At 39.4% G+C, this 24,288-nt stretch overlaps 1 protein-coding gene across 14 annotated transcripts in view; it reads right to left on the bottom strand.

The window, feature by feature from the left end:
• Positions 1-24,288, bottom strand: part of CDC42BPA (CDC42 binding protein kinase alpha) — a 316,248-nt gene that overhangs the window by 162,533 nt on the left and 129,427 nt on the right. For all 14 annotated transcript variants that reach the window (XM_053208855.1, XM_053208843.1, XM_053208849.1 and 11 more), the window contains one exon: positions 8,415-8,508. In XM_053208855.1, the coding sequence (XP_053064830.1) occupies positions 8,415-8,508 (94 nt within the window). The remainder of the gene's footprint in view (positions 1-8,414; positions 8,509-24,288) is intronic.

The raw sequence follows: 24,288 nt of genomic DNA, 5'->3' as shown, positions 1-24,288 counted from the left end.
GTGGTCTAGTTCCATCCTTCTGCATGTTGCTGTCCAGTTCTCCCGGCACCATTTGTTAAAGAGACTGTCTTTTTTCCATTGGATATTCTTTCCTGCTTTGTCAAAGATTAGTTGGCCATACTTTTGTGGGTGTAATTCTGGGGTTTCTGTTCTATTCTATTGGTCTATGTGTCTGTTTTTGTGCCAATACCATACTTTCTTGATGATTACAGCTTTGTAGTAGAGGCTAAAGTCTGGGATTGTGATTGATACCTCCCGCTTTGGTTTTCTCCCTCAATATTACTTTGGCTATCCGGGGTCTTTTGTGGTTCCATACAAATTTTAGGACTGCTCGTTCTCATCAAAACCCTAGAGAAGAAAGCAGGAAAAAACCTCTGACCTCAGCTGCAGTAATTTCTTACTTGACACATCCCCGAAGGCAAGGGAATTAAAAGCAAAAATGAACTATTGGGACCTCATGAAGATAAAAAGCTTCTGCACTGCAAAGGAAACAATCAACAAAACTAAAAGGCAACCAACAGACTGGGGAAAGAGATCTGCAAATGACATACTGGACAAAGGGCTAGTATCCAAAATCTATAAAGAGCTCACCAAACTCCACACCCGAAAAACAAATAATCCAGGGAAGAAATGGGCAGAAAACATGAATAGACACTTCTCTAAAGAAGATATCCAGATGGCCAACAGGCACATGAAAAGATGCTCAACGCTGCTCCTCATCAGGGAAATACAAATCAAAACCACACTCAGATACCACCTCACACCAGTCAGAGTGGCCAAAATGAACAAATCAGGAGACTATAGATGCTGGCGAGGATGTGGAGAAATGGGAACCCTCTTGCACTGTTGGTGGGAATGCAAACTGGTGCAGCCGCTCCGGAAAAGTGTGGAGGTTCCTCAAAAAATTAAAACTAGATCTACCCTATGACCCAGCAATAGCACTGCTATTGGGTAAATAGGGATTTGGGTAAATAGGAATTTACCCAAGGGATACAGGAGTGCTGATGCATAGGGGCACGTGTACCCCAATGTTTATAGCAGCACTTTCAACAATAGCCAAATTATGGAAAGAGCCTAAATGTCCATCAACTGATGAATGGATACAGAAGATGTGGTTTGTATACACAATGGAGTACTACGTGGCAATGAGAAAGAATGAAATATGGCCTTTTGTAGCAACGTGGATGGAACTGGAGAGTGTGATGCTAAGTGAAATAAGTCAGGCAGAGAAAGACAGATACCATATGTTTTCACTCTTATGTGGATCCTGAGAAACTTAACAGAAGACCATGGGGGAGGGGAAGGGAAAAAAAAAAAGAGGTTAGAGAGGGAGGGAACCAAACCATAAGAGATTCTTAAAAACTGAGAACAAGCTGAGGGTTGATGGAGGGTGGGAGGGAGGGGAAAGTAGGTGATGGGCATTGAGGAGGGCACCTGTTGGGATGAGCACTGGGTGCTGTATGGAAACCAATTTGACAATAAATTTCATATTTAAAAAAATAAATACATAAAGGAGCATATCAAAAAATGAACATTCTCAGGGTAGAATAACGGCTAATATTCTGGATTTTCTAAAAAAAAAATATCATTCTTGGTTAATCATTAGAATAGACTTCATATTTGGCAATCCTGAGATTAAGTAACTTGAGAACTCTTCCACTGCAAACTCTTAAAAATGCTACATAAAATACAAAACAACCATCTTTATAAACATATAAATGAGCTCTTAAAAAAAAAGAAATTCTTAGGGGCCTATAATCAAGAAATGTTTGGGAACCAGGGTGATAATCATTAGAGCAAGGAGTGGGGCTGGCTGGGGAATGTTGGTTTTCATCTTCTAGGTCCTCAGGTTTTAACATATACAGGAGGACAAGAGGGCCCTCACCCTATACGAGGTTTGAAGCAAGAGGCAGCCCCATGTAATAGTCCTTACTCTAAAGCGGATATTGTATATAAATAAGCAAATACAATACTACGGATACTAAAAAGCACATAACTATATAATCATGGTCCACAGAAATGTTCTAACTGAAGTTGAAAAGTATTTAGAACTGAAAAAGAGTCAGATGCTCTATTATATAGCAAACTGGCAAAGGAAAAGAAAAGCACAAATAAACAACATTAGGGTGGAAAAAACCAAAAAAACCCTACACATGTAACAGATTTTAAAGCTATGAAGAGTGCAATCTGAACGTTATACCAACAAAATAGAAAACTCAGAGAAAACAGACAATTTTCATAGGAAAAAAACAATAACTTACCAAAACTGACTCAGGAAGAAATAGAAAACCAAAGAGACCTATAACCATTAAACAGTTTGAATCAATAGTATAAAATCTACCTGGAAAACAAACAAACAAACAAAAAAAAACAAAAAAAAAAGGAAGAAGAAGAAAACAAAACCTCACTAAGGCAAAGGTGATTTAAAAGTGAGTTCCACCATTCTACAAATTACATAACCCCTGTGTTACAGATTAACTGCTCTAAAGCCAAAATGGGTAAGGGGAGAGGATATGACTACTCCCCTGTCCATTTTATAAGGCTAAAATACACAACCACAGAAACCAGACAAGAATGATTTGAGAAAGAAAATCATACCACAACCTCAGATATGATCAATCTCAAGTATGAATCTCAGGTAACAATACAATATAAAATATTAGCAGAGTCAACCTAGCAATTTGTTCAGAAATATCAATACACCTTCATCATAAAGTTATGTTTAGCCAGAGAATGGATGACTTAACATTAGACAATCTATGTCATCCATCAGATTAACAGATTAAAGGGAAAATATCCTAATATCATCATCTCGATGGATGCAGAAAAATCATTTAATTACGACAATAACAACGATAACAACATATTCTTAGTAATAAGAAACAGAAATTTCCTTAATCTTATGAAGAATATACACCAAAAGTTTACAGCAAACATCATGCTAAATTTGACCCTATAGGAGAAACACTGTTAATGTCAAGAAGAAGGCATAGAAACTCCCAATATTCCTATCTATGTAATACTAGACTGAAGATCACTGCATAAGGGTAAAAAATAGCACATGTAAGGAATGGAGAAGACAAAGCCCGAAGCTGATTATTACTTGTGGATCATATGAGTGTCTATATAGAAAATCTAGAAGAATCTACAAATTATTTTGAATAAGAAATTTAGTGAGCTTGCTAGGTTCAAGATGAGTATACAAAAATCAACTTGGTCCTCAACAAAAGTAACAAGCCATTAAACTGGAAACTTTTTAAAGTTATCATTTATAATGCTCCACGCCCCCAAAAATCCACAGTATGCCTAGGAACAAGCTTAACAAATTAAGGTCATGGATTTATGGTGAACATAATGATAAAACTTCAAAAACAGACATAAAGGAGAACCTAAAACAAAGGGGAGAGACACCATATTTATGGAAGGCAAGATTCCATGTTATGGACATAAATTTCCCCCAAATCAACCTCTATATTCAATGCAGGTCTACAAGCTTGTTTGTGAAGGGGTGTTTGTATGTGTGTACACGTATGTATATAAACCAAGAATATAATCCCAATGATCATACGGAAAAACAAATGGCCAAGGAGAGCCGAGACAATTTGAGAAGAAAAGGAATTACAGCAGGACATCTCTCCCAGAAACTGACTTCTTATAAAGACATGTAGTGAGTAAGATGGCAGAGTTTTAACTTGCAGGTGAGAGCCAAAAAGCAAGGTGACACTTGACTTGGAAAGTCATAAAATTTGGGAAAGGTTAAAATTGAGGCAGCTGCCCAGGTGATAAATAAATCCTATCCAAAGTCATATAATCGTAACATTTCAGAACCCTGGGACAAACAAATTTTCCACAAGCTTCCAGATAAGGTGGGGGGTGGGGAGGGTTACAATAGAAGAATTGAGAACTAGAGTGTCGCCAGATGTCTCCACAGTAAATTAGAAGACAAGGCAACGCCTGCTAGATATAATTTCAAATCTATAATACTATGCCCAAATAAGTTATCAATCAAGTATGAGGGTAGAAGTGACGCCATTTTCAAGATGTGCAAGATGATAAAATATTTACTTCCCCAGAACCCTTCTCAGGCAGCTACTACCAGGGGGAAAGAAAGCCAGACACGGGACCCAGGAGACAGAGGAGGTACCACTACAGAGCCGTGCAGCTAATCCCACGATGAGGGGTGGGACAGTAGTGGCATGACTGTGCTGCGACAGGCCAACAGAACAGTCCAGATTAGAAAGGGGGGTGGCAAGGCTCTAGGGTAGCCATCTCCAAAAGATAAAAGGGAACCGCTAAGTGACTTAATGTGTCTGAGAGAGAGAGGAATTACAGGGTGGAGAGTTTGGGGATAAACTGGCAAGGATTACACAGAAAACCAGGCGAAGTGGTCACTTACTCCAAGGACAACAAAAAGCTGTTCAAGAAAATAATTATAATTAAAATAAACCACATGGCAGCACTATGAGCAATATTTTGTATAAAATCATAACTGAATAGGATTTGAGGAAAGACTGTGATACTTACACTAGGAAGACGAAAGCGTATGGGTTGGATGAGACGGTAGGAAATTTTCCACGGTAGGAAATTAACAGGTAAAATCTAAAACTAAATAATCAAAAGATAGTAGCAAAATATGGTAACCAGAAATACGTAAGTAAAAGAAACGACAGAAGAAAAGCCAGAAGTCTGTAAGTGTCTTCCTTTAGCAAAAGAGATCCAGAGTAGAAAGAACAGGACACAGGAATGCAGTTTTTACAATAACCCTTCTTAAAATACATATAGATCGCTTCAAGGAAAAAGAAATTAAATGGAAAGAAAACTAGTACAAAGGCTTACTCGTTATAATTTTTAAAAATTTTTAAATGTTTGTTTATTTTTGAGAGAGGGAGGGAGGGAGGGGCAGAACCCGAAGCAGGCTCTAGGCTGTCAGTGCAGAGCCCGACGCGGGGCTTGAACTCACCAACCGTGAGATCATGACCTGAGTCAAAGTCGTAGCCCCTCATTATAATTTTCTACATGGAGCCCCTGGAGCCCCTCATTATAATTTTTTAAATGGAGGATAAACCTGCTGTTATGTCCAGGAAATTTATTTTGAGGTCATCAATAAAGAATGAATGATTGGGAAGACGCACCACGATTTCAGGAATAAACTTGATCGGGGGTGACTCCTGCGGACAGAAACGGTACGCACTGCATTCTGGGATGCACAGGGATCTGGAAGGCTGCGAATCAGAGTCCCAGCTGTGAGTCTAAGGGGCGGATAACATGCGGAAGTGGGGAAACGCTAGCTCTTTCCAGGGAATTCTTCCGTGTGACTCTCTCCTCTCTAGGATTCTGATCCACAACTTCCTGATGCCACAGCCTCCTGACTTTGATCTGTGGTTTCTCAACTCAGCAAGACCACCCTGCGATTTCTCCCTTCTCGTGTCATGCCTGGCATGATCTACTGCCCACTTCCTGTCTCACATACAGCAGGTATTCTCGAGCAGTGTGATTCCACAGACCATTTCACGTGGTTTGTGTTACTTCCACGTATATCATAACCCCATGTGACAGTGTTATTATTTTTGCTTTTAACAGTCATCGGATGCCTTTTATGCACATTCCAAAGAAATATAGTCTTCTGTCTTTATCCTACCTATCTTATTGATCATATCTGATATTCTTTATCCCACCGATCTAAGTATGCAAATGGTATCATTCATCTCCTTTGGATTAAAGGACACTGCTTAGCATCCAGGCCTGCTGGAGATTAATGTCTCATCTTTTATGTAACTGAAAATGTCTTTTATTCACCTTCATTTTTGAAGAATATCTCTGCTTGACATAGAACTCTTGGTTTACACATTTTTTTTCCGTTCAGCATTGCAAAGACATCATTTCATTATTTCTGACAAGAGAGCTGTGGTTATTCTTACCATGTTCCCAAACTATGAACATGTTTTCAATTCTGGCGGCTTTCAATTTTTTCTCTTATGTTTCATTTTCAGGAGCTTAATTGTGTACAAGTGGGGTCCCTTTTATAAACTTGAGATACACTAAGATTCTTAGATTTATGTTTTCATCATATTTGGTAAAAACCACCAATCCTACAAAGTTTTCCTACTCCTGTTTCACTCTCTTCTTCTAGTATTCCAATCATATGGATCCCTGAGCCTCTATTTATTTTGCTTCAGTCTTTTTCTCTCTATTCTTCAGACTGGATCATCTCTTTTGACCTGTCTTCAAACTCACTGGCACTTTCTTCTCATATCTCTAACCTGAATTAACCTCCTCCTGTGAATTTTTTAAATTTCTATTACTATACTTTTCAAGTTCTAAAAGGTCTATTTGAGGGACACCTGAGTGGCTTAGCTGGGTGACCCGACTTCAGATCGAGTCATGATCTCATGGCTCGTGAATTCGAGCCCCGCGTCAGGCTCCGTGCGGACAGCTCAGAGCCTGGAGCCTGCTTCAGATTCTGTGTCTCCCTCTTTCTCTGCCCCTCCCCTGCTTGTGCTCTGTGTTTCTCAAAAACAAACATTAAATTTTTTAAAAAAATAAAGGGTCTATTTGATTTCTTTCTCTGATGAGATTTCTTATCTGAACAATCTTCAAGGCTGTATTTTAATTGTTTAGTCACGACCTGAGCCAAAATCAAGAGTCAAACATTCAACCAACTGGGCCACCCAGGTGCCCCTGACTGCTTCTATTTTTTAACTCTGTATCGTAATCCCTATCGTGTCCCCATTTTTGTTTGGTTTGGTGATTTCTGATTGAACGCTGGTCACTGTCAGTAAGCTGCTGGAGCACAGAGCACGGATCCTGTTATCTTTCTCTGAAGATACTAATTCTTGTAGAAGAAGATAAAAAAAAAAAAAATACTTCCTGATCTCCTTGAACAAGGGTTAGCTTACAATTACACCCTTGGAGGGCAGATTTACAGGAAGTCTAAGATTCATCAACTCGGGGCTTGAACGCACGACCCTGAGATCAACACCTGAGCTGAGATCAAGAGATGGATGCTTTAACTGACTAAACCCCCTGGGGTTTCTTTAACCAGTTTCTTTAACCAACCATCAGAAGGACATCTGGTTTTCCAATTTGGGGCTATTACAAATAAAGCTTCTGTCACCATTCATAAATGTACAGTTTTTGTGGGAATGCAAATTTTTATTTTTCTGGAATAAACACCAGGTGTGCAATTCCTGGATCACATGGTAATTGCATGCTTATTTTTTTTAAGACACCACTAAGCTTTTTTATGGTGTCTGTACCGTTTCACATTGCCTCCAGTAATGTGTGAGTGACAGACTTCACGTTCTTGTCAGCATTTGGTATTGTCACCAATTTTTCTTTTTTAATGTTTGTTTACTTTTGAGAGAGCAATGGAGACAGAGTACAAGCGGGAGAGGTGCAGAGAGAGAAGGAGACACAGAATCCGAGGCAGGCTCCAGGCTCTGAGCTGTCAGCACAGAGCCTGACGTGGGGCTCGAACTCACAAACGGTGAGATCAGACCTGAGCCGAAGTTTTACGCTTCACTGACTGCACCACCCGGGCGCCCCACATACATTTTTATAGTTGTTTATAGTGAGAGGACAATTTGGTACCAATCACTCCTTTCATCATGACCAGAGGCAGAAGTCATATAATCTACTTTTTTCAAGATATCTTCTTAGGATAAATTTTCAGAAGTCAAATTACTGATCCAGAATAATAGGACATTTTCATGGCCTTTGCTCTCAAAAACAGCGCCTGCCAATTGAAATTACTTACATTTGGACCTCTGCTATATAGCCAGGAAGTTGAAAAGCAAGCAAAATAAAACAAGACAAAACAGAGAATAAATTGGGGCATACAGACTTCTATGTAAGTGAAAGAAAACAGCTGAAAGATGTAGGGTTAGGACAACTAAACCAAATGGTCACGTAAAACTGAATCCACATAGAGCCTATCCTGATTAAAGCATTCATTTGTTGAACATTGTCCCTCAAAACAAAAACTAGACAACTAGGGAAGGAAGATGAAAAAAATAAAGGTGAGGAAGGAGCCACATTTTCTTCTTCCATCTGGGATCGACTTCATTCCCTTCTCTAAAACTGTGAAAATATCTCAAGTGCAATCAACAGTCCCTCTAAAGAAGACACAAAGTTCTCCTAAAAGACACACTGTATCAATCTTACCATCACTAACATACACAGTGAAAATGGCAAAGGACTTTATAAACAAACCCTATTACGAGTCAGTATGCCTAAACGCTGTTGTAGGAAAAGGTGGCGTGGAGAAAGTCCAAAGGACGGATGGACGGACGGACGGACGGGTGGATGGATAGTTAACTACTATAATAAATACGTGGATTCTAAAGCAGATAAAGAGGACAAGTAGCAAGGGGGAGATCTATGGATAAAATGACTTCAGATTTATCTTTATTTACCGTTCCATCTTCCATCAGCTTCAGACAAGAACCAAAATCTGCTAACCGAATATGTCCATTCATGTCCATCAATATGTTGTCAGGTTTGATGTCCCTGAAAAGATAGATATGGTCAATTTTTAGTGGGGGGGGGGGGGAACTGAACCATTTATTTGGTAAGACAAAATTTTATTTGAAAACTTCAACTTCTTTTAAAATCAATACTCTAAGAACACCTATTTGACTAAACTTTATGGGTTCAAATCCTGGCTCCGATTCATACGAAAACTTCCTTAAACACACGCACTTTCAGTGTTCTCCTGGAGATAAAAACTTTTTGGCAGTTTTCATTCAGGTTGAATTAACTATATAATGAGCACAGATTCCAGTATGACCACGTTAGGCCTACTTTCAATACACGGAGAAGACCACGATGTCTTGACACACACAAAACAAACTATCCTCTAGGCCGTGAAATTGGAGAGGGAAAAATACGCTTCCTCGACCTCATAATAAATAAATTTCTAATTATTTCAGTTCAAAGTAATTCCAAAGACATTGCTTCATAAAGCTGATTTTGAAATTCATCTGACACACTGCTTGGTAGTAATTTACGTGATATGGTTGTAAGGTATCCAAATCTAGTTAACAAATCACATCACACCAGTTTTTGTATCTGTTTCTACATTTCAATAAGGAAAAGTGTTGCAAACCTTGGCAAAAATCATACGTAAAACGATTCCTGTAAAGAAGACCCAGCAACGCGTTTTCTAATCACAATCTAAAACTTGTGAAAAATTAAGAGATTAGACCCTCTCCATGTATTCTACCTGGTGAGGAAGAAAAAGAATCTTCTATGAACATCATATATGCAAAAAGAATTCCATTACCATGTGGTTAGGGTCATTTTCTTTCCCATTTCTTTCCCTGACTTATTTATTTTATAACTGGAGGTTTGTACCTCTTAATACCATTTACCTATTTCACCTATCTCCCCACACACCTCACCTCTGACAACCATCAGTGCGTTCTCTGTATTTAAGCATCTGTTTTTTTGTTTCTTTCTTTGTTCATTTGTTTTGTTTTTTAGATCTACACAGAAATGAAATTACAGGACGCTTGTCTTTCTCTGATCTCACTTAGCATAATACTCTTCAGGTATATCCATCTTGTCACAAATGGCTAAATCACATTCTGTTTATGGTTAAGTAACAATCCGCTCTATGTATGTACATCTTCTTCATCCAATCATCTATCAGTGGATACCTGGGCTGCTTCCATATCTTGGCTATTATAAATAATGTTGTAATAAACATAAGGGTGCACGTATCTTTTCAAATTAGTGTTTCCGTTTTCTTTGGCTAAATACCCAGGAATGTTATTACTGGATTATACGGTATCTCTGGTTTTAATTCTTTTAGGAACACCCCTTCCCCAATGTTTTCCACAGTGGCTGCACCAGTTTACAGGCTCACCAGTAGCGCACGAGCATTCCTTTTTCTCTACGCCCTCACCAACACCTGTTATTTCTTGTCTTTTTGGATTCCAGCCATCCCAACAGGGATACCGTAACATCTTGTTGTGGTTTGGATTTGCATTTCCCTGATGATGAGTGATGTTCGGTACCTCTTCATGTTCAGCATCTCTATATGACTCTCTTGAAAAATGTCCATTTAGTGCTTATGCGCATGTTTTAAGTAGATGGTTTGGTTTTTCGTTACTAAGCTGGAGGTGTTCTCTCTGTATTTTGGAGATTTGCTCCTTATTGGACGTATCACTAACAAATATCTTCTCCCATTTAACAGGTTGCCTTTTTGTCTTGTTGATAGTTTCCTTTGCTGTGCAAAAGTTTTTTTTTTTTTTTTAACGTTTATTTTTGAGAAAGAGAGAGAGAGACAGCGTGAGCGGGGAAGGGGCAAAGATAAAGGGAGACACAGAATCCGAAGCAAGCTCCAGGCTCCGAGCTGTCAGCACAGAGCTCAACACGGAGCTTGAACCCACAAACTGTGAGATCATGACCTGAGCCGAAGTAGGACGCTTAACTGACTGAGCCACCCAGGCACCCCAAAACCTTTTTATTTTGATGTAGCCCCCATAATTTATTCTTTTGTTTCCCTTTCATGAGGAGACCTACTTAGAACAAAGCTGGAGGTATCATGATCCTAGATTTCAAGCTATACTACAAAGATGTAATAATCAAACGGTATGGTATAGACACAAAAACAGACAGATATACAGAACAGGATAGGGAGCAAATAAACCCAAGCTTATGTGGTCACTTAATCTACAACAAAGGAGGCAGGAATACACAATGGGGAAAAGACACTCTATATAACCAATGGTGTTGGGAAAACTGGACAGCACCATGCAAAAGAATGAAACTGGACACTTTCTCACACCGTACACAAAAATAAACTCAAAATGGATTAAAGACCTAAATGTGAGACCTGAAACCATAAAACTAGAAGAAAACATAGGCAGCAGTCTCTCTGGCATTGGCCTTAGCAACATTTTTGTAGATCTGTGTCCTCAACTAGGGTCATTTTAACTGGAATGATACCACTCAAGGTTTCTATGCCTCAATTTTCTCATCTACAATCGGGATAGTAGGACTGAAGACCTTTCTGTGTGCAGTACACCACAATATGGCAAATACTGACACCCAGGCTAAGTCCAGCCCATTGCCTGTTGTTGAAAATAAAGTTTTGTTGTAAATAAAGTCGCTTCCATTCACTTGTAAGTACTGTCTCTGTTGGCTTTCCCACTATGACAGCAGAAGCAAGTAGCACTGACTACAGTGTGGCTTTCAAAGCCTAAAATATTTCCTGTCTGACCCTTTACAGAAAAAGCTTGGTGACACCTGTTGTGGAGGACAGAGAAAGGATAGATGCACTGAAAAACAACAACAACTTTTATAGGAAATTGGCTTCATTATCCTCAATGTCTGAATTCACCCTGAACTGTCAGAGGGGCATATTAAAAAAATATTCTTCTGTTGCTTGGAAACATCAAAGAACTATACTTTAGTGCTAGAGGACCCTTAGAAATTACCTAAATCATTTTTAGATGACTATAAAAAATGTATTATATTTTTATTTTAAGAGATAGTGGGCACCTGGGTGTCTCAGTCAGTTCAGCATCCGACTCTGGATTTCAGCTCAGGTCATGATCTCACAGTCTGTGGGTTCAAACCCCACATTGGGCTCCATGCTGGCAATGTGGAGCCTGCTTGGTCTTCCCTCCCTCTCCCTCTCCCTCTTTCTCTCCCCCCCCCCCCGCCCCTCCCCAGCTCACACTCTCTAAGTAAACAAACTTTAGAAAAATATATATTAAGCTGAGGCACCTGGGGCTCAGATGGTTAAGTGTCCAACTCTTTATTTTCACTCTGGTCATGATCTCATGGTCGCTGAGATAAGAGACCACTGTTAGGCTCCACGCTGAGCATGAAGCCTGCTTTAGATTCTCTCTCTCTCTTGTGCTCTCAAAAAAAAAAAAAAAAGCTGTATAATTACTACACATAACTGCTCCTGGTGTATTTCTCAGATTAACAAAATTTTTTAAGTTTATTTATTTTTGAGATCGAGAGAGTGTGAGCACTGGAGGGGCAGAGACAGAGGGAGACACAGAATCAGAAGCAGGCTCCAGGCTCAGAGCTGTCAGCACAGAGCCTGATGTGGGGCCCGAACCCATAGGCCGTGAGATCATGACCTGAGCCAAAGGTGGACACTTAACCGACTGAGCCACCCAGGCAGCCCTAGTTCTCAGATTTTATTTATTTATTTATTTATTTATTTATTTATTTATTTATTTATTTATTTTAATATGACAATTTGTATTTCAATATTTTCTGTGATTTCTTTTTTTTTCAATATATGAAATTTATTGTCAAATTGGTTTCCATACAACACCCAGCTCATCCCAAAAGGTGCCCTCCTCAATACCCATCACCCACCCTCCCCTCCCTCCCACCCCCCATCAACCCTCAGTTTGTTCTCAGTTTTTAAGAGTCTCTTATGCTTCCTAGTTCTCAGATGTTAAAGAAGACTAAAAGAATTACAGAAAAGGAAAATAGTGAAAGGATTCATCATCATCATTTTTAAAATATTTTTTATGTATATTTTTATTTTTGAGAGAGAGAGAGAGAGACACACACACACACACACACACACACACACACACACACACACACACGGAGCACAAGCGGGGGAGGGGCAGAGAGAGCAGGAGACACAGAATCCGAAGCAGACTCCAGGCTTCGAGCTGTCAGCACACAGCCCGACACGGGGCTTGAACCCATGAATACAAGATCATGACCTGAGCCAAAGTCGGACACTCAACCGACTGAGCCACCCAGGCGCCGCCATAATCATTAATATTTTAAAGAAAGGAAATATTAAAACCTAATTAGACAAACAAATTGTATTTATATTTATAACAAATAATAAACAGTGTAACGGAAAATATTTACCAGAACGGTACTGACTCTCCCTAAGTATCCCATTTCCCTCCCGTATCATCTCCTTCCCCCCACTCCCGAGAGGTTAGCAACCACTACCCTGTTTACTGTATCTGCCATTTATGTTATTAGTACACATATATGCAACCATTAAGACTATGTATTTTTCTGAATGTCTTTAAACTTTGTAATTGATACCAAACTGTGTGTAGCCTATGCAACTTGGTTTTATACTAATATTGTTTCTGAAACGTGTTATCCACGTTGATACACATTGTTCCAGTCTATTAGTTTTAATTGTCATATGGACTACTTTCAAATACCGAACTTCTCAATTCTCCTGATTATAGAATTAGCTTGTTTCCAACAATTTCAGATTGTTGTAGGGGTCTATTTTGCTAGTTTACAAAATTCTTAAATGCATATTTTCATAAACGTCTCCTGGTGCTTACCTGTGAACGTATCTCCAGGCTGTGTAACCAGAAATGGAATTCTAGAATTCTACCCTGTGTGTCTTCAACTTCACAACTGTGATTACTATTAAGGTTAAGAATCTTTTTCGTCTCATGTTCCTCTTCTGTAAAATGCCAGTTAATATCCTTAGCCATTTTTTTTTTACACTGTGTGTGTGCGGTTTGCTTTGGGTTTTGGTTAATATTCAGGAATTGTTTACTCAAACTTAGGTTGCACGTGTTACAAATCTCTCAGCATGTGGGCATGTTTTTCCTCATTGTTTATAATATATAATTTGTAAAAAAAAAAAATTATTTTTTTTTAACGTTTATTTATTTTTGAGACAGAGAGAGACAGAGCATGAATGGGGGAAGGACAGAGAGAGAGGGAGACACAGAATCGAAAGCAAGCTCCAGGCTCTGAGCCATCAGCCCAGAGCTCGACGCGGGGCTCGAACTCACGGACAGCGAGATCGTGACCTGAGCTAAGTCGGACGCTTAACCGACTGAGCCACCCAGGCGCCCCCCAAAAAAATTTTATTTAATGTCAATGTAGTCTTCTAATTTGTAATTTGTGTTTTTGTCTTTTTCACTATTTTCAACTTTTGTGAGATATAATTGACAAATGAAACTGCCATATATTTAAAGTATACAACATGACAATGTGACTTACATATACATCTCGCTGAGTTAAGTAACACACCCATCACGTGTTTACTTTTGTTTTGGGTGGGTTTTTTTGGTAAACACTTAAATTCGACTCTGTTAGAAAAGCTGGGTTATATAATACAGTATCATCAACTAGTCACCATGTTATACATCAGCTTCTCGGACCTCATTCATCTTCTAACTGAAAGTTTGTGCTCTTTTACCGCCCTCTCCCTTATTTCTCCAGCCCCTGGCAACCACAATTCTATTCTCGCGATTTGTGGATTTTGTCCTGGGAAATCTCCCTTACCTTCTCCCCGAGGTCCTAAGGGTAGCATCCCATATTTCCTTCTGTAAGTTTTAAGGTTTTACTTTTCACTTCAAGTCTTTAGTCTCCCTGGAGTAAGTGTTCGCATGTAGTGTGAGATGAGGGCCCTATCTCCTTCTGTCCCAATACCACTGACTTCTAATACCACACAGGCTGCAGATCAAGCGGATTTCTTTCAGAACTTCCTAAAGCTATTTCCCTGAACAGTCGTTGGAGTCAAAGGAAACCTACAAACAACTGCCAGAACAATCAACATAATCTGGAACTGATCCAGGCAACATTAGATACGTGATGACCCTGTGTCTATGTCTACACCTGGACCAACACCACACTTAATTACGGAAGCTCTATAAGGACCCCTCCACACCAGCAGACCAAGTTTTTAAATTCTCATGGCTCTTCCAGATGAATGCTAGGATTAGCTTAATGAGGTCCATAAAACACACTGAGATTTTGTCAGGGATCACAATGATTTTCATATATTAATCTAAAGAGAACTGATGTCTTTATAATCAGACTCTTCCCATCTAAGTATACATTGTATCTTACTGATGAGGATTCTTTTAGGTCTTTCAATAATACTGAATTTTTTTTCTGCAGAGAGCTTTTATTACCTATATAGCTACATAGCTATCTTTTAGCAACTATACATCTATGTATTTATTTTATATCCGTAATTTTTATTATCTATGGTTTTAGGTGCCTTACAGTTTTGGTGCTACTGTGAATGGGATTTTCTTCATAGAATCATTCTTCCTTCGCTTCCAATTTTTAAAAAGTTTTTCGTTTTAATTTTTTTAGAGAAAGCATGCGTGCAAGTGGGGGAGAGGAGCATGGGGGGGCAGGGGAAGGGGAGGGAGGAGAGGGAGACACACACACACACACACACACACACACACACACACACACACACACACACATACAAGCAGGCTCTGAGCTCAGCAAGGAGCCTGACGTGGGGCTGGGTCTCACGACCCTGGGATCATGACCCGAGCTGAATCAGACGCTCAAGCGACTGAGCCACCCAGGGGCCCTATTTTGCTTCCAATTTTAATGGGAATGTTCCTAATGTTTCGCCATTAAGTACAGTCCTTGGCTTAGATTTTCAATAGAAATTCAATACTAGGAGGAAAAAAATTCAGTATTAGGTTATGAGAATTATCTTCTACACCCAAATTGCTAAAAGTATCAGGAATGGATATTCAGTTGTTGCCATTTTTGGTATTGAGATTATTTTATGGTTTTCCTCCTTCAATGTACTAATATAGTATATTACACTAATAGATGTTGTAATGCTGAAACTCCCTTGTAGCCTGGGATGAAACCCACGTGGTCATACTTGTTTGTTGTACCACATATCACGGAGTCTAAAATTCCACCAATTGTAAAGAGGCATCACTACATCAAGTGCAGCTACAAGAGAGAATACACTGGCAACTATAATTTTAGAAGCCATTTCTTTTAAAAAAGCACTCCAATTTCAGAGGCATTAAATCGAAAAATAAGTCTGTCTTATTAGTATTGAAAAACACATACACGCTAAATCTGATTCCATTTTTTCTTGATGATTCCTGCTCTTCTATTCATAAGGGACATTGCACCACACTAACGTTTGCCCCTTGTACCGTCCTCCTTTTCAAGCTTTGTGATCAAGATTTCACTACCATCATAAAGTGAGGGAAACAGATTTTTAAAAATTCTCAAACTTTCTGAAACAATTTATATAGGATTCAGTTATCACTTTCTTAAAAGTAAAAGAGAACTCATCCATGAAACCATGTGGAGTAAAAGAAGGTTCACAGCAGCTCTACTGTAAAGGCTCAAAAGTGGGAAAAACGCAAATGACATCAACAGCAAATAAACCATCATATGTTTATACAATGGAAGACCACTCACCAATAAAGAAAAATCTATTGACACATACACCGAACTGAATGCATCTCAAAAACCTTATGTGGATAAAAAGACATCAGACAGAAAAGAATACATGACGTATAATCCTATTTGCAAGAAGTTCCAGAACAGGTAACCCTAAGTTCTGGTGACAGAAACCAGAGCTAGTGACTGGAGAAACAGAAAGAAGATGTTCACGGAAAAGAGCACTAGGACATTTGCAGAGTGACAAAAAAACATTCTATATCTTGACTGCAAAGGCGGTTACCCAGATGTATCCATTGTCAAAACTCTTCACTGCACACTTAACTCCTGTGTTAACTTGACGCGTATTTCAATTTTAAAAATCAAGGAGACAAAGCGCTGAATGCCTAAAAATAGATGCCAGTGAAGTTTTGTGGAAGGGGAACTTCCCATTACAGACCCAGTTTCCTTAAATGTTCTCAGGGTATTCAGATAATCTCTATTTCTTCCCAAGTACGTTGCAGTGGCTTGTATTTTTCTAATGCACATTTCATCCACATTTTCAAATTTACTGGAGTACAGTTGCTCACAATCCTCTTACTATTTTTTAAGCCTGCAACATACTTGCTTACAGTTCCATTCCTACTCTCATTTCTTTGTACCTCTTCTGTCTTGATAAAAATAACACCTAGTGCTCATTTACTACTTTCTATTTCCCATGCAGTGTTTGAAGTGACAGTCACAGCTTTTTTTTTTAGGTCAGCAAGTAAAAATGACTAATTGCTACATACCCAAGAAATGCTCAAACTGAAAAGAATAAAAATAAGGTGAAAGAAAATTAGAGGATATGAATACCATTACTGAAAGACTGGTGTATTTATATTTTACCAAGCAAAGTAAATTTCAAGGCAAAACAAAACAAAATGCCCTAACAGCGATTAAAAAAAAAAAAAAAAAAAAGGATCCTAGGATCCTTGAATCAGACTTGCTTGATATAGAACAAGTACACGTTTGCATATTCCGCTCTCCCCGGGGAATGAGGAAGTGAGGGAGGAAGCTGAGAGGGTGATAGAATTCTTCCCTCCTCACCTCACCCACCCCATCTGAAGCAGGGTCCCAGGACCAGGGCTGCACCTGTAGGCGCCAAAACCAACGATGGTTCCTAAGTGAGGAACTTTACCTATGCCTTTAAACCTTAATGTCAGAATTCTTACGGTCCTGGTGGGGTGGGTTACACCTTACCCCATCTGGCAAAACCAAGCTAGGCAGGGAATACTGCTGGACTGCCAGGTGGTTGAGCTAGCCCACAATTTCTGCATCTAACTCTGCACTGAAAGAATGCACTGAGAGGGAGGCATTTTCGAAACGAATATTGCTGCTGGCATTTGGGCCAGCACAGTGGTCAAGCTGAACATCCCTTCCAGAGGTGGAAAAGTTTGGGCAAAACGAAATGATAAATGGAGAGGAGGAGGAATAACTAGGGCTAAAGGCATCAATAAATGGGTTATGCAATGAGGGAAACCCAACATCACACTGATGCTTTGTGAGAGGCTCAGAGCAGAAGATGTTATTGCCCCTTAGCTCAATGACACCAGACACTTAAAGTGGTGAAGGCATGTGTTGCCAAGATGCTTCTGCTTTGGGGACGGGACACAGTCAAAGGGGAATGCGCAAACCTGGGTGGCATCATTCTGGTAGACGTTTAATCACGTGATGTGATGATGGTCTAGAGGGTTAATGCCTCACGGGGACACCAGGAATGTGCTAGTGCCTTGGCTCTTATTGTCAAGTCACGTCTACTGTCATATGGTGTAACCCCGGCCTGGGCGGTTGAGATTCAGCCCTGCTGTGTAAACAGGTCTTAGGATAATACTGATACCGATAACTAAACGTATTAGGAGATTTGGTTAAAGCCTCCACAGGATCTGATAAAACGACCAGCCTGAAGAAGTAGATTCAGCTAACCATCAGCTGGTCTCTACATGGAAGAGTTCTGCACAAGTTTATCATACAGCAAAAACAGGGAGAAACAAATAATTAAATTAGTACAAAAATATGCAAGTGTATGTAATGACCGTATAGAATGGGTTTGTGGTTAAATAACAAACATATTTACACTACTGCTGATATAAACGCTATACTAAATGTAGATGCCCAAACAAATACAATCGCTTTGCTCTCAGAGAGCCTTGCGTTAAGGCCACAGGGTGGCCTGTGTCACGAAGAACAAACGCAATGAAAGGTCTGGCCTTTGCTTCGGCCGCTGGGAGGTGATCTCTAGGCCACTGGAGTATCATGCCTAATCGGTGTGTCTTTGCCTGGAGGCTCTGGCCACCAGACAATCTAACAATGTAATTTGTGATGTAATTTACCTGGGCCACACAGTATCAGTTTTACCTCTGGTAGGGACCGGAAACTAATGGTATCATCCCAACTTCAGGGAAAGGTCAATCATGCAGACCGTACGCTGAGCCCCCAAAACTCCGGAAACTCAATGCTCAGGTGCACTTGCTTGGTTAACAGTCCTGGTGCCTACCGTCACCCACGAATGGCAGGTAAGTAGAGCTGTTCCCAGCTCCACGGGGAGAGGACGACAGACGCTCCCCTGGACTCCGCCCTACACGCTTCTTCCCTCGGCTGGTTTCCATCTGTACCTTTTCTACGCAATAAAATGTAAGCAGGAAAGTGTTCAGTAATTCTGTGAGTCCTTCTTGCAAATTATGGAAACCTCAGAAGTTCATTCTGATCCTTCCAATTCAAATTCAGAAGTACAGAGTTCATACTTGTCCTCTTCTGTTTTCTCGGTATCTCCTTTTTTTCTATACCAAGAGGCCAGATTCTCAAGGACACAGGGGACAACAGAATTAGAGTACTCCATAATCACTCATTTGTTTCATTTCACATTTACACTCAACAATCTCAAAAATAACATGACGAATACTACCCCAAAATTATACTGAAGACAATTTGAAAAAAAATCTGCATAAATTCTCCCAGTTATCACCACTGACCTTTATAGTTCTATTAAATGTCCATTATTAGAGTATGCAGCCATCAATACTGTTCAGTCTCCCTCTTTTTTCCTGTTTTAATCCATAACTGACTATTTAATGAGCAACGCCAATCCTTAAGCTAAGGTCTCTCTGGTCATTTTGGTTGTCTGTAGCTCATTCTCTCATGGAATATTCCAGATTCTTCAGGAAGAATTCATGGGAACAACGTTCCCCAGGCTCCTGCAAGTTGACAACACTGCTGTGTGTGCTTTTTATACCTGAAAGTTGATTATGTTCGTGTTCTCTTTTCTGGGGTATCATAAATATTGAACACACTTTTTTCCTGTCATAAAGTTTTGTGGTTGAAAAGTCTGATGATAAACTAGTTTTCCTTTCCCTGTCACTTACTTGTTTTGTCACCACAGGACTTTTTCCTCCAAAAAAAAAAAAAAAAACAAAAAAACTCCAAGGTTCTATAATTATATTAGCATTTGTTATGCCCTATCTATCCATTATGTTATAGTTGTCACACATATTACATATGCATTCATCGAGTATCTACCAAAACAAATTTCTTTAAACAGTCACATATTTTAGGGAGCCTGGGTGGCTCCGTCAGTTAAGCATCTGACTCTTGATTTCGGCTCAGATCATGATCCCAGGGTTGTGGGATCGAGTCCCACCATCAGGCTCTCCACTGAGTGTGAAGCCTGCTTAAGACTCTCTCTCTCCCCCTCTGGCCTTCTCCCCAGCTTATGCTCTCTCTCTCTCAAAAAAAAAAAAATAATAATATAAATACATAAACAGCCATGTGTTTTAAAGAATTTTGGAGAAGGGTGCCTGGCTGGATCAGTTGGTTTAGTGTGTAGGTCTTGATCTCGGGGTTGTGAGTTCAAGGCCCACGTTAGATGTAGAGACTACTTAAAATAAAGATTAAAGTTTAATCTTAAAAAAAAAAAAATAAAGAATTTAAGAGAAAAAAGGTGTTTTATGTATGCTGAGATTTTTTTTTTTTTTTACCATTTATTATGCTCTTTCTTCTTTCTTCAAGATCTGCATTTCCTCTGCTGACTCTTCATTCTGAAATATGTCATCAGTGTTTCTTGTAAGGAAGGTCTTAAGCAATAAATGCTCTTGGGTTGCATCTATCTGAAAATATCCTCTTTTTAACTTCATTCCTAAGGGAATTAGGTTGATAGTTTTCTTCTTTCCAGTGTTGTCAAAATTTTATCTTTTAGTACCCGTGGTTGTGATGAGAAATCTGAGATCTTTCAACTTGTTTTTCCCATGTAAAATGCTATTTTCCTCTAGATGCTATCAAGACTTTTCATATCCTTTAATTCCATATTTTGATTTGGAGGTGCTAGGAGTGATTTTCTTTGAATTTCTATTGCTTTGGCTTGACACAATTGTTGATTCTATAAACTCATATGTTTGTCCAAACTTGGGAAGTTTTAAGCCATTATTTTTTTCTGCCTTATTCTCTTTTTCAAGGGGCACCAATTACATATGTTGGATCTTTTCATCTCTAATCTGTTCATTCTTCTAATCTTTTCACACCTGCTTTGCATAAGAGAATTTCTACTGATCTATATTTAATTTCATAGGCTTTTTCCTTTGCGTCTCCTTTCTGATACAGAAACCACTCAGTGAATTTTTACCCGAGATACTGTATTTTTCTTTTCTGAAGTTTTCATTTGGTTCTTTTTTTTTTTTTCTACTAGTGAGATTTTCTATCATCTCATTCATTTCAAATGTGTTTTCTATTACTTCATTAAGTATATTTAAAATAAGTACTAATCTAAGTATTTAAGTGATATCTTTCACTATACCAAGAGGCCAGATTCTCAAGGACACAGGGGACAAGAGAATTAGATCAGGTTTTACCTGATAATTCTTATAATTCAAACCTGGGTGACCTGGGTCATCTTGAGCTAGGAGTCCACATTTTCCTCTTGAGACTGAATCATAATTTCCTGATACACTGAGTAATTCTGGATTGTTCTGTGCACGTTGTGATCCCATGCACACTGTGGATTCTGTCAAAAATCTCCAGAGAATGTTGGTATTTTAGTTTTACTAGTCAACCTAGTTAATCTGAGATGTATCTAACATCCTCTACAACATGCCTGAGGCTTGAAACCAGTATGCTGAGGGGCTCCTGGGTGGCTCAGTCAGTTAAGAGTCCGACTCCGGCTCAGGTCATGATCTCGTGGTTCGGGAGTTTGAGCCCCGTGGCAGGCTCTGTGCAGACAGCTCGGAGCCTGGAGCCTGCTTCAGATTCCGTATCTCCCTCTCTCTCTGCCCCTCCCCTACTCATGTTCTGTCTCTTTTTCTCTCTCTCTCTCCCTCAAAAATAAATAAACTCAGGGGCGCCTGGGTGGCACAGTCGGTTGAGCGTCCGACTTCAGCCAGGTCACGATCTCGCGGTCCGTGAGTTCGAGTCCCGCATCAGGCTCTGGGCTGATGGCTCAGAGCCTGGAGACTGTTTCCGATTCTGTGTCTCCCTCTCTCTCTGCCCCTCCCCCGTTCATGCTCTGTCTCTCTCTGTCCCAAAAATAAATAAATGTTGAAAAAAAAAAAAATTAAAAAATAAATAAATAAATAAATAAACTTAAAAAAAAGAAAGAAAGAAAGAAAACAGTATGCCAAGTGAAAGAAGCCAGTCAAAAGAGACCCATTACATGATTTCATTCAGTGTCCAGACTAGACAAATCTATAGAGACAGATTAATGGCTGCTGAGGGCGGGGGAAACAAGGGAACAGGGTTTCTTTTTGAAATGATGACAATGGTTTAAAATGGACTGAAGTAATGATTGAATGTATCTGTGAAAATACTAAAAACCACTGTATGCTTTAACTGACTGAATTGTATGGTATGTGAATTACAGCTCAATAAAACTGTTAAAAAGAACTCTTTATAATTAGATCTTAACAGCAATTTTTAATGAAGATCCCCTGAATATCACTGGCAAGTAATACAGAAAGGTAGAGATCACTCTTTACTTCTACCAGCGGAAAAAAGTTTGGGAAAATGTCAGGAGCCAGTTACATACCAATGACAACTATTAACGTTAATTATCAAGGATAAGATCTAATGCTTTTTCGAATAGAGCCAATTAAGACAAGTTTGTGATTTTTAGATCGTTTTTTAAAACTGCTTCTGAGGGGCGCCTGGGTGGCTCAGTTGGTTAAGCATCCGACTTCAGCTCAGGTCACGATCTCATGGTCTGTGGGTTTGAGCCCCACGTCGGGCTCTGTGCTGACAGCTCAGAGCCTGGAGCCTGCTTCCGATTCTGTGTCTCCCTCTCTCTCTGCCCCTCCCCCATTCATGCTCTGTCTCTCTCTGTCCCAAAAATAAATAAACGTTAAAAAGAAAAAAATTTAAAACTGCTTCTGAAAGGTTTAGAATAGAGAATTCTCTGTTTAAAAAAACCGGTTTCACAGCCTACCATTACCTAACTATAAGGATGTCTATTTCCACAAAGAACTGTACAATGACAGGTGATCTAACGTAAAGAAAGGAGCTTCTCTCTGCAGATTATATACGTATGTCTAATTCTCTCTGATCGACAAGCTTAAAGCATTGTTATACATTGTTAATACTTTCTATTATCACTGATCTCTGTGACCTGCCAGCCCTCAGTGACCTTCCCTTCTCTATCAAAGTAGTTTCTAGTAGGGTCCTTCTGGTTGGTGGACAACAGGTGCACCACTCTTAAAATGGTCTTATCACAGATAAGACTCCACTAGAAACAGAAATCAAGGTAAGACACAATATTGGCTGCTAACGTTTTGGTACCAGAAGCAACATTCTGATTATCTCTGTATTATTTAAAAACGTCATAAACGTCCTCATCTTTCCATTTTTGTCATTTCAAACTATGCCACGGGATCATCAAACATAACGTTCTGATCGGATGAAGCTTGGTTTTTTGGCTGTTGTAGCAGGATTTTATGCCTTTCATCATCAGCATGCTTAGAGTTGCAGCTGACAATCTGAACACCAAGCCTGCTGCTGAGTTTAATTAGCATATTTAGAAAGAAGTTGGGGTTTTTTCCCCAACCTATAATTAGGGCTTGCTTTATTCTAGCCCAACATTTGGCGTGTACTTTCATCAACCGGAGTCCGACGTATGCCACATGATACTGTTTACTTGTTAGAAATAATCTCTCTCACAAATTTTACATTCAAGCAAATAAACGATTGAAAAGAAAAGACACACTCTTAAAATGCAAACTGCTTATTCAGCAAATCAAAGATGGAAATGTTGGCATTCAGACTTCAAGTTGGAAACTGGAGTGCCTCTGTGGCAAAGGCGAAAATCTGAGTTGACAGACTGAAAATAAGGTATTTTGGGACAGCTGAAATAGTGTTTCAATAAACACAGGGAAAAAACCAGCTATTTTGCTAAAAGCATTTAAAAAATATGGACATGCTTTCATAACAATATTTTTATACCGTATTTTCCTAAGTATTTAAGTGATATCTTTCACATTAAAGTAACGACAAAATTTTATTTCTAAACGTTAACAGTCAATCGTCGTATATCTTGCTTACTTTGGTCTTCCTTCCTCAGGGAAGCTATTTCAATGTCTTTTTTTTTTTTAATAAATTTTTAACATTTATTCATTTTTGAGAGACAGAGCACAAGTTGGGGAGGGGTAGAGAGAGAGGGAGACACGGAATCCGAAGCAGGCTCCAGGCTCCGAGCTGTCAGCACAGAGCCCGACGCGGGGCTCAAACTCACAAACCGCGAGATCATGACCTGAGCCGGAGTCGGACGCTCAACCGACTGAGCCACCCAAGCGCCCTTATTTCAATGTCTTAAACCATCTACTTCCTATCACAGACAGGTTTTCTCCAAGAGGTCCTCCTGATTCACTTGTTCACACTCTCCATCTCCACAGTGTTTAGGTATGTAATTCCTACTGCTTTTTTAAACCTGGTTTTGTTGTCATTCAACTGCTCTCTGTCATTAGAGTTAAGCTTATCTCAAAGTAATTTTTCAAAATAAAGGCATCATTTCCTCCACTCCTATTGAGATACTCAATAGGAGTACCTCACCTAAGAAAATAGGTAGAATATTGGGCAAACAGTGCTGGCTGAACAATACTTTCACCATGAATGAATTTATAAAAATAAAATCTGTCCTACTCG

The sequence above is a fragment of the Acinonyx jubatus genome, chromosome E4 (assembly GCF_027475565.1).
Source record: "Acinonyx jubatus isolate Ajub_Pintada_27869175 chromosome E4, VMU_Ajub_asm_v1.0, whole genome shotgun sequence".
Lineage (NCBI taxonomy): Eukaryota > Metazoa > Chordata > Mammalia > Carnivora > Felidae > Acinonyx > Acinonyx jubatus.
This window is presented reverse-complemented; position numbering and strand designations above follow the sequence as displayed.